At 40.3% G+C, this 11,649-nt stretch overlaps 1 protein-coding gene across 1 annotated transcript; it reads right to left on the bottom strand.

The window, feature by feature from the left end:
* Positions 1-5,213: 5,213 nt before the first annotated feature.
* On the bottom strand, positions 5,214-9,052 carry LOC127148317 (uncharacterized). Its single transcript, XM_051081811.1, has 8 exons — positions 8,828-9,052; positions 8,362-8,503; positions 7,395-7,574; positions 7,100-7,221; positions 6,735-6,877; positions 5,917-6,179; positions 5,597-5,791; positions 5,214-5,314 (listed from the first exon to the last, which is right to left on the bottom strand). Exons 1-8 carry the CDS (start codon positions 9,050-9,052, stop codon positions 5,214-5,216), a joined length of 1,371 nt encoding a protein of 456 aa, XP_050937768.1.
* Positions 9,053-11,649: the final 2,597 nt, after the last annotated feature.

Genomic DNA, 11,649 nt, shown 5'->3' with positions numbered 1-11,649 from the left:
AAATTGAGACTATATAGTTGGTGAGGCAAAAAGGAAGGGGGAGGACATTAAAACAGTAAAACGAATAAAACAAAAAGAAAAAATAGAGAGTCCATATTGCAACCTTCGAAATAATGAAGAGTTTAATTTTACGTAGATATTGTCACATTTCTTGAAAAAATAAACTGTTGTTGAAGTTAAATTGTTTGTGGTAAGGAAAGAGAGACTTCGCGTAGGAAGATTTGAAATTTAGCAAGCAATGATTTTCTATATTTTGTGTTACATGTCTTGTGGTTTTTTTCTTTGACATATTGATTCTTATTATTATGACAGTATGCTAAACAAATTTTAAAATTAACAACGAAACATTTGTAAATTCAGTTTTTATTGTAAAAAATGTTGTTATTATGTTGGGTAGCACATAACCACGTTACTGTACTATATCAAATTTATCTTTATTTTCTATGCTCAAACATTGTAAAATAAACTTAGTGTGAAATGCTGTTACATCCATCCTATATGAAACCTATTGAAAGTATATGGACGCTCCCGGAACAAAAGATCTCGAAACTTGCCAGTCCTTCCCTTCTTAAATTTTAGGAAATGTCTACAATTGGTTCATTCTTTCATAAACTGCTACGTTGAAAAACCCGGCCCTTTTGAAATATTTAATCCCACAGCTAGTATGTTTAGTTCATACACTCTAGTTTGGATCAATGCGGTCTCCTATTTTATGACATTCGTCACCTTTTACATTAAAACATATATACAAAGTAACAGTTTTGTCTGACATTAAGGTAGCGATTTTTGAACAACTTTATATTGTCCAGACGTCGAAAATTTTTACATTTTTCAAGAAACTTCTCTAGTTACATGTTTATCGATCAAAGTACAACAGGCAGCGAACCGCCCTTCATGATTGTTGTATAACGAAATTCGAGTTTGGTATATCCTCAAATATTTAAATCTACGTGGGTTCAATCGTTACATGTATTGACCCTCGAGTTTTGCAACACAGGTTTAATCGTACCAACAGTTGTAACGATCAATATATGAAGAAATTTGAGTTTGGTATCCTTTCGTATTTAAATCTACATCGATTCAATTGTTCGAAATGTTAACCCTCGAGGTTTTCAGTTGACGATAAAGAAGAATTACCAAAACACCTCGTTCATTTCTCGGGAGTGGTCGAACATGGGCGCTCAAATGTAGAGGATGAAGTTCATCTATAGACCAAAATTAATGATTCAATTATGTAATGATTTAATTTCTTCAGGGGTCTTCAATCATGTGAATGGCACGATGAAAACAACGAATTATAGAATAGATATTGCCTACTTTTGAACACAAAAGAGGGAGAGTGCGAGCGAAAGGGCGAACTTATATACTTGTCATTTTTTTATATCATTTCATTATAGTTGACTGAGATGGAATTTAAACACTTGGAAACAACTGCATGGAAAAGATATAATGTCAAAATATTTCATTACACAATGCTTGGCTTGTTATCTCCGTAGTTATAGCATATATCTTTGCCAGGGTTTGTCGGGTCTTGCAAGCACATGCTATATTCATGAATGATCCATCTGCATGTGGTGCATTTCCATGCATCCCTTTTGTCGTCAAAGATATTGAACCAGTAGATTTGGTGTTGTCCAGTCCATGTGAAGCTGCAGAAAAACAATGTCGTCCCCACGAGGTTGGGTCTGAACTTGAACGAGTAGCCTTGTCCAAGCGGAAGGACATGGACTCCTAGGTCATCGTTCTTGGATTTGCAGTGAACGGTGACAGGAATGCCATATTCAATTTGGTTGACGATTACAACTGTAGTTACTGGTTGGATGAAGATCGATCCTTGAATTGCACGTAAGTTACATAAAAAGAAAATTAGCAAAGATAGTGCAAGTGTTGGAGATGAGCCCATTTTTAAGGCGTTGGTTGAAACACAAAGGAAGAGACAAGAATATGAGGCTTTATACCTTTTGTCTTGTATTGGTATTGATTGGGACGTGATAGAAATAGTGAATATATACACATAGGGTATGTGCAAAGAAAAAAGTTGTTTTCTCGTGTGTTGGTAAAGAATGGTGTATATTTAAACTATAATTTTTACTGTCGACGTTATTGTTTAAACGTTTGTGCAAAATAAGAAATGAGTAAAGTTACCTTTCGTTGGCATAAATTGAGACTATTAAGTTGGTGAGGAAAAAAGGAAGGGGGAGGACATTAAAACAGTAAAATAAATTGAGACTATATCAAATTTATCTTTATTTTCTATGCTAAAACATTGTAAAATAAATTGAGTGTGAAATGCTGTTACACCCATCCTATATGGAACTTATTGAAATTCTATGGACGCTCCAGGAAAAAAAGATCTCGAAACTTGCCAGTCTTTCCCTTCTTAAATTTTAGGAAATGTCTACAATTGGTTCATTCTTTGATAAACTGTTACGTTGAGAAAAGATAAATAAAATTTGTAAAATTAAGATAAAAAAATAAAACAAAACCTCACTATTTTCATTTAAAAGCATAAACAAAGTGATTAGAGATAAGTATAAAGATTAAAATCCTATCTCGGTCCCTATCTAATTTTAAAGAAATAAATAAGAATATAATTAAAATAAATAAAAAAATGTGAATACTAAAAGTCGTCATGAAATAAAGCGGAAGCAAAAGTTCCCTATGGCTCGCCACGGTTACTTCTGGTCGCTCGTCGGTTTGCCTTTGCTCTTACCTCTGCCTCTACCTGAAAAATAGAAATAGAAAGAGTGAGTATAAGGATATATTCAGTAAGGGACCCACTAATAGTCCCGATAGGTACCTGTTACCTTCCTATTAGAGTCCTGAAAAGTGGTACCCAAGAACTGGCACGTTCCCGATCACGTATAAGGAAAAGTCGTACCCAAGTCCTGAAAAGTTATGTGATCACGGAGAACATAACTTGTCTTCAGTGATCCCAAAGGAACACCTAGGACAAACTGGTTTGTAGTGTACCTGGAGGAAACACTAAGACAATCGAGCTGCGAGCGATCCCGTCGAATCACTCAAACCATGTCTATGTCAATTCCAGACTGGCGGTCCCGTCGGACTACGCAGTCCTAAAAAGATGGTGATCCTGAAGGACACTCATGCAGGTACGACTCTAATAGGATGAGCTAACACCCTAACCATAACATGTACGTAACATATCATCATCACATCATCAAGTCATATCATATCATTATGTCATATCATATCGTCATGTCATATCATATCATCATTAATTGCCATGCCGTTATGCAATCTAGTTGTCAATATGCACAACTAAAAATATATGGGATCTCTTAATTCCACTCGTAGGTCTAGTAGTAGAATCTCTTACCTAGAGATTTGCTCAATCGAATTTTAACAGTAAAATCATGCTTTCCAAAAGCTGCGAAGTCCTAACTAGTTATAAAACACCAATTTACATAACTTAACCATCAAACGACCAAGGACCTAAGAATTCAGTTGAAATAACTTACCCGAGGTCGAAGTTGCAATAACTTAGCCCTTAAGTAGAGAAATCCCACGCTCCAAAATACTTGGTCCAACTGTCCTTTTAGAGAAATAATTTAATTTAATCCAAATTAAATTATTTAGGTCCAAAAATTAAATCTTTGTTGGGTATGCCAAAAAACCCAATCAACTTACCAAAAATAGGTGGTAAAAGAACCAAAAATAGGCTTGGCGGATCAAAATGGTTGACAGCTCGGCTGGAAGTAGAGAGTTCGACTCGGGCAAACACACACGGCTTGGGGAAACGCGCACAGCTCGTACGCATTCGGCTGAGGGAATGGCTCGGCTTCCTCGTGCGCGACTTGCAGGGACGCACGTGCAGCTTATAGAGGCGCACGGACGACTAGAGGCAGCGCGGCTCGGGTTTCTGGGTTTTTCTACAGGTAAGTCGCGGCAGACAAAGGACGTCAGATGGCGGCTACCGATGGTCGACGACTCAGCGACGGAGATGGACGACGGAGACAGGACGGAGACGAACGACAAAAAGCGGGCTGCGGATTGCGAATCGATGTAGCTGAAGACGACGACTGTCGACTTGCCTTGCGACGGCGAGCGATGGGACGGCACAGACGACGACAAACCGACTCGGACGACGTTGCTTCAGCTTGGAGCTGCAAATGGAGGACGGTGCAAGGAAGGATGCGGCGGCCGACAACAGCGGTGGAGTGGCAGCGGAGTTTAAGGTTTCTCAAAAAAAATTAGGGTTTCCTTTGTGCACGGGCACAATGCCTATTGAAACACAATTAATAAACCAATATTATTTTTTCTTTCCTTTTCCTTATTTTATTTCAAAACAAACAAATCTTCTCTCTCCTAATTTAAATCTCACCAAATCTCCCTTTTATCTTCTTTTTATCTTTTCCGAAATAAAACACAATTATCTTTTACCAAATAATAATTATATTTTTCATTATATAATTATTATTTTAAATTTCATTCTCTCTCTCCAAAAACTTCTCCAACACAACTAAGCAACTTTCCACAAACACAACAATTGGATATTTTCCAATAAGATCCAATCTTCAAAAAAATCAAATTAAAGCAACAAAGTAACACCCAAAATTACAACGATTTAAACTTAAGATAATTAAAGTTACCTTAAATTTTGGGGCGTTACAATTTTCCGTCCTTTGAGAAACTTTCGTCCTCGAAAGCTCTATTCCTCGAACAGCTCGGGGTACTGAGCTCTCATGTCGTCTTCTCTCTCCCAAGTGGCCTCTTCCACTCCGTGGTTTCGCCAAAGAACTTTGACCAGCGTAATTCCTCGATTACGGAGCATCTTGACCTCCTTTGCCAAAATCTCAACAGGCTGCTCGTCGTAGCTCAAGTTCTCATTAATTTGCAATGGCTCAAAGTCAACTACATGCGTCGGGTCTGGACATACTTCCTCAGCATGAAGACATGGAATACGTCATGCACTGCAGAAAATGATGGGGGCAACGCCAAACGATAAGCCACAGGGCCAATCCTTTCCAGTATCTCAAATGGCCCTACAAAACGTGGACTTAGCTTCCCCTTCTTCTCGAACCTCAGAACACCCTTCATAGGTGCTACCTTCAGAAAAACCATGTCTCCCACATCAAACTCGAGATCCTTATGTCGTACATCAGCATAACTCTTCTGTCTGCTGTGTGCTGTCAACATACGAGCTCTAATCTTCTGTATGGCTTCATTGGTGGTCTGCACTAACTCAGGGTCTAGCAGTCTCTGCTTACCGACCTCTCCCCAACAAACAGGAGATATACAACAGTTGTCATACAGAGTTTCAAATGGCGCCATGCCAATGGTGGGCTGATGACTGTTATTATAGGTGAACTCCATCAAATGAAAATGGGAGTCCCAACTCCCTGAAAACTCTAGCACACAAGCTCGCAGCATGTCCTCCAAAATCTGGTTCAACCTTTTTGTTTGAAGATCAGTCTGAGGATGAAAAGCTGTGCTAAAGTCTAACCTCGTGCCCAAAGCAAGCTGAAGTCCTTTTCAGAACTTCGATGTGTAACGAGCATCTCTGTCAGAAGCGATGGATACAGGTACTCCATGTAGTCTCACTATTCGGTCATATATAACTGTCCCCACTTACTGGCAGTGTAAGTGGATTTCCCAGGAACAAAGTGAGTTGACTTCGTGAGTTTGTCAACAATAACCCAAATGATTGTATAGCCCTTTAGAGTCATGGGCAGTCCTGTAATGAAGTCCATCGAAATGCTCTCCATTTCCACCCTGGTACACTCAAGGGTTGCAACAACCCGGCTGGCTTCTACCTTGGTGCCTTTACCTGTTGACATACCAAGCACCTACTAACGAAGTCTGCCACTTCTCTCTTCATATCTCTCCACCAATAGACACGTTTCAGGTCCTGGTACATCTTCGTACTTCCAGGGTGCATAGTAAATGGAGAACTGTGAGCCTCTGTCAAAAGCTCTGCCTTGACTGCACTGTCTTCTGGCACGCACAAACGCCTATCAAATGTAAGGCCATCATCAGAGGATATGGAGAAATCCTCACCTTGCCCTGCCTCTAGCAAACGACGCTTCTCTACCATATAAGGATCATTTATCTGAGCAACAATAATCCTCTGCCTCAAGGTCGGCTGCAATGACAACTGAGTCAACTGTGAGGTAACTTCCCCTACTGAGACTGCAATCTTGGCTCTCTCAAAGTCCCTGAGCAAATGAGCTTGCTTGGTGATAAGCGCTACTTGGATGTGCAACCTTTCTACTCCGCGCATCAGCTACTACATTTGCCTTACCTGGGTGATACAGAATCTCGCAGTCATAATCCTTCACCAACTCAAGCCATCTTCTCTTTCTCATGTTCAACTCCTTCTGGCTGAAGAAGTACTTTAGGCTCTTATGGTCAGTGAAAATTTGTATCTTCTCACCGTACAGGTAGTGTCTCTATATCTTCAGTGCAAAAACCACTGTTGCGAACTCTATGTGATGGGTAAGATAGTTCTGCTCATGACTCTTTCACTGACGGGAGGCATAAGCAACTACCTTACCTTGTTGCATCAAAACACAACCCAGTCCTTTCTTTGAGACATCACTGTAGATCACGAAACTTCCAGATCCATCTAGCACTGTAAGACTGGTAGAGACACAAGCTTCTGCTTAAGCTCCTGGAAGCTACTCTCACAAGCTGGGCTCCAAACAAAAAGAGTCCCCTTCCTGGTCAACTGAGTCAAGGGACTGGCTATACGAGAGAAGTCTTCCATGAACCTCCTGTAGTAACCTACTAAACCCAGGAAACTAGGAACCTCACTAACTGTAGACGGTCCAGGCCAACTGGTAACTGCTTCAATCTTTGCTGGGTCCACAAAAACTCCCTCACTGGAAATCACGTGGCTGAGAAAAGTCACCTTCTTCAACCAGAACACACACTTAGAGAACTTGGCATACAGCTTATTAGCTCAAAGAGTCTCCTCAACATGATGCAAATGCTCCTCATGCTCAGCCTCAGTCTTGGAGTAAATCAAAATTTCGTCAATGAAAACTATAACAAACGTGTCTAGGAAATCCTTAAACACCCTGTTCATCAAGTCCATGAATACCACAGGAGCATTAGTCAAACCAAAGGACATTACAATGAACTCGTAATGCCCGTATCTGGAATGGAAAGCGGTCTTAGGAATATCACTATCCGTGATCCTCAGCTGGTGGTAGCCTGATCGTAGGTCGATCTTAGAAAAGACGGTGGTCCTTGCAACTGATCGAACAAATCATCAATCTTTGGCAAGGGATAGTGGTTCTTGACTGTCTGGTTCTTGACTGTCACCTTGTTCAGCTCTCTATAGTCAATGCAAAGGCGCATTGACCCATCCTTCTTCTTCACGAACAACACTGGTGCTCCCCAAGGTGACACACTGGGTCGAATGAAACCTTTGTCCAACAACTTCTGCAACTGCACCTTCAGCTCCTTTAGCTTAGCTAGAGCCATTCTGTAAGAAGCCCTCGAGATAAAAGAAGTGGCTAGCTCTAACTCAATGGCAAAGTCTATCTCCCTGAGAGGTGGAAGTCCCGGAAGCTCATCAGGTAATACATCAGGGTACTCTCTTGCCACTCATTCCGTTCCAGATACAATCTATACTTGCATGGTTAGCATACAGCCAATCCATGCCTAGGATTACGTCAAAATCCTGTATGTCTAACACTAGTAGGGTCACATCTAACATATGGTTCGCTATCTCTATCTAACATACCTTTATCTTTTCTTTAGACAACAAAACCTCCCAAGATGGAGTAGAAAGAGACAAAACACAACGCAACGGTTTTACCTCTAAACAAACATGCTGAACAAACACATAGGATATGAACGAATGGGATGAGCCAGAGTCAAACAACACAACTGCATAGTGCCCCAAGATCGGGAGCGTACCTGTAACCACTATACTAGCTCGCTCGGCCTCCTAACGAGTAATGGAAAAAACTCTTCCGTGTTGGAAAGCGGGAGGCTGGTGCGAGGTAGTCTCAATGTATTTCCGAGGACAAGCGTCAGCGGTATGCCCTGGTTGCCTGCACCTGAAGCAAACTCTACTTCCAGCCAAGCAACGACCTCCATAAACTCTTCCACAGCTATGACAAACAGGTAGCTCTCTCAAGGTTCTCCCGGCTGCTGCAAGCTCCCAACGATGCCGCTGGAAGATACCTCATGACCTCAGATTTCGCTGCGGTGTCAAGTCAGGTTGCGACTCAACCTTCCTCTTCTAACCAAGGGCTGACCCTCTACCGACAGCCTTGGACGGATCAGCTCTCTCATGCAGACTCAAGTCTAGTGCCAGGCGTAAAGCATCAGCATGGGTAGTTGGCCTGAGGGCTCGAACGATACCCTGGAGATCTAGTTAGAGACCTCTGACGAACTTCTCAGTCCTGGCCTTCTCATCCTCCACAACATCAGAGGCAAAACGGGATAACATGTCAAACTCAGCATTATACAGCTCCACCGTCATGTCGCCTTCCTCCAAGTTTAGGAACTCTTGCTGCTTTGCGTACTTCACATTGGCAGAAAATAACTTAGCATAGAAGTTCTCCTTCAACTGCTCCCAGGTTATCTTGCTGACATCTCTACCCAGCATCCTCTCAATAGTCTCCCACTACGCGGTGCCTCTATCCTTCAGGAAGAAAACTGCGCACTGAACCTTCTGGTCATTAGGGCATTTCATGTACTTGAAGATCTTCTCTATAGAGGTAAACCACATCTGGGCCTTGGTGGGGTTGTCCATGGATCCGTCAAACATTTTAGGATTGTACTTCCTAAAGTCTCTCAGATGTTTGGCCTCATCCAACAGTTGATCTGGCGCGGGCTGAGCTTCTACTGGGGTTGGAGGAGAGGCGGTCAAGGCCTGCTGGACAGCATGAAAAGGTGCTAAAGCAGCCTGTAGCATGTCCTGGTATCGCTGCTCCATCGCGGCTAGATCTATTTGGGTGACAGGTGCGGTAGGGTTGGCTGCCTGCACAGCAGGTTGCTCCTTCGGCTGGATACGTCCAGCTCCTCTGCCTCCCCTACCACTCCCTCGACGTGCACATCTACGAGGTGGCATTTTTCCTTAATTTCACCAGTATAAACTTTTCACCACAATAATCATAACATTCATACTACTTATTTTTATTCAGGCAAGGTTATAATCATGACATTAGCAAAGTCTTAAACATACCTTGCGAGTGACGAAGCACCGTATAGCCATAGAGGTAAAAATGAAACAAAGACTTACATTGTAAGTCAGTCTGCAGAACCTAAAACATAGGCTCTGATATCAACTATAATGACCCAACTCCTCATACTAAGTTAAAGGCATTACTAATTTAAAAGATAAATAAAATTTGTAAAATTAAGATAAAAAAAATAAAAATAAACCTCACTATTTTCATTTAAAAGCATAAATAAGGTGATTAGAGATAAGTATAAAAATTAAAATCCTAACTCGGCCCTATCTAATTTTAAACAAACAAATAGAAATACAAGATTAAAATAAAAAAAAAATGTGAATACTGAAAGCTGCCATGACATAAAGCGGAAGCAAAAGATCCCTATGGCTCGCCACGATCACCTTTGGTCGCTCGCCAGCTTGCCTTTGCTCTTACCTCTGCCTCTACCTAAAAAATAGAAATAAAAAGAGTGAGTATAAAGATATACTCAGTCAAGGACCCACTACTAGTCCCGCTAGGTGCCTGTTAACTTCCTATTAGAGTCCTGAAAAGTTGTACCCAAGAATTGGCACGTTCCCGAACACGTGAAACATGTGATCCCGGAGGAACATAACTGGTCTTCGGTGATCCCAAAGGAACACCTAGGACAAACTGGTCTGTAGTGTACCCAGAGGAAACACTAAGACAATCGGGCTGTAAACGATCCCGTCGAATCACTCGAATTATGTCTATGTCAACACTAGTACAAATTTGGGTTTTAACGACACTACAATCAAAATATTGTGTCGTTAAAAATAAAAGAGGGGTAGGGTCGGAGTAAAATGTGTCGTTGAAAATAGAAGTGACACACTATTTATTGACACAATTCTATTGTCACAATTTAATTTTTCTTGACACATTTAAAGTGTCGTTAATTAACGACAAATTCTTTGTGTCATTAAATAAATTTTGAAATAAAAAAACCAAAAATTCAAAATTTTCCAATTCCTTCTTCGCGCGACATTCAAAAAGAGTTTTACAATTTGCTCAACATTTTCTCTCTCTCCCTACCAAAAAAACGGGAAACAACGTAACTCATCTCCACCTTCGAACAAGCAAACCTCGTCGAACAAGCAAAGATTGTCTAAGGGACTGTCGTCGAACCCACCAATCTAAAAGACTGTCATCGAAGAATCTTGGCCACTCTGATTTCTCTTCTCTCTTGGCTACTAGAAAAATGGGTTTTAATGGCACTACTAATCAAGATATTGTGTCGTTGAAAATAAAAAAGATAGGGTGAGGTACAATTGTGTCGTTGAAAAATATTTATTGACATAATTATACTGACACTATTTAATTTTTCTTGACACATTTAAAGCGTCGTTAATTATCAACAAATTTTTGGTGTCGTTTAAAAATTTTCGAAATAAAAAACCTCAAGTTTCAAAATTTGTAATTCCCTCTTAATGCAATTAAAATTATATGACAATAGCATATTTTCTCTCAACATTTTCTTTCTCTACCAAAAACGCGATAGCCTAGGCTCTCTCTCTCTATATCATGCATATATTCATTATTTTTATAATTTTATACAGAATTAAAATTTAGACTCTATTACGAACCCAATGCAATGTAAAACACTTAAAATGAGGTCTGAACAAACAAAAACGGGTAAATCGAAGATTATAGACCAATTGGTAAATAATAAAAAAGATTCAATACTTCCACATGCGTAAAACACCTCATGGTCGCGAGTTCGAATCCCAGCCGAGCGTATTCCTTTATTCCCCATTTTCGAAAAACTTCACGCCCACACCTTCTCCACTCTTCAACCAATTTACGAATGCCACGCGTCGTCTTCTCCTCACACGTGCCTTTGATGTCATGTGTTCGAATCTCATAGCCTGCAAATTATTTTTTCTCACATATTTTCATTTGCAATCTTGTAATTATATAACAACTTTTCGAAAAATCCTTTCTTTTCCGTCAAATTGAGTGCGCGCCTAGCACTAAAGTTATGAGTTCGAAACCTATGAAGCGGTTATTTTCATTTCTTTTCTATATATAACTCATTTTTTCGTAAATCTTAATCAATTTTCAGTTATATTTGATCCATTCATAAATCCAACTCCAATTTTCACCAAAATTCTCTTTAAATATTATTTTTTCAGAACTCTCCCATCTCATTCCTGTGGTGAAAGAGTTTCTTGATGTATTTCCAGATGATCTGTCAGGTTTGCCACCTGATAGAGAGATTGAGTTCACCATTGAATTATTACCAGGAACAGCACCTATTTCACAGGCCCCGTATAGAATGGCTCCAAGCGAGCTAAAAGAATTGAAGATGCAGTTACAAGAATTAGTTGACAAGGGATACATCAGGCCTAGTGTTTCGCCGTTGGGAGCACCAGTGCTTTTTGTGAAAAAGAAAGATGGTACCCTCAAATTATGTATTGACTATAGACAGTTAAACAAGGTTACAATACGTAACAAGTATCCTTTACCACGCATC

The sequence above is a fragment of the Cucumis melo genome, chromosome 1 (assembly GCF_025177605.1).
Source record: "Cucumis melo cultivar AY chromosome 1, USDA_Cmelo_AY_1.0, whole genome shotgun sequence".
In the NCBI taxonomy this organism is placed as follows: domain Eukaryota; kingdom Viridiplantae; phylum Streptophyta; class Magnoliopsida; order Cucurbitales; family Cucurbitaceae; genus Cucumis; species Cucumis melo.
Note: the sequence above shows the minus strand (reverse complement) of the source record. Positions and strands in the feature narration are given on the sequence as shown.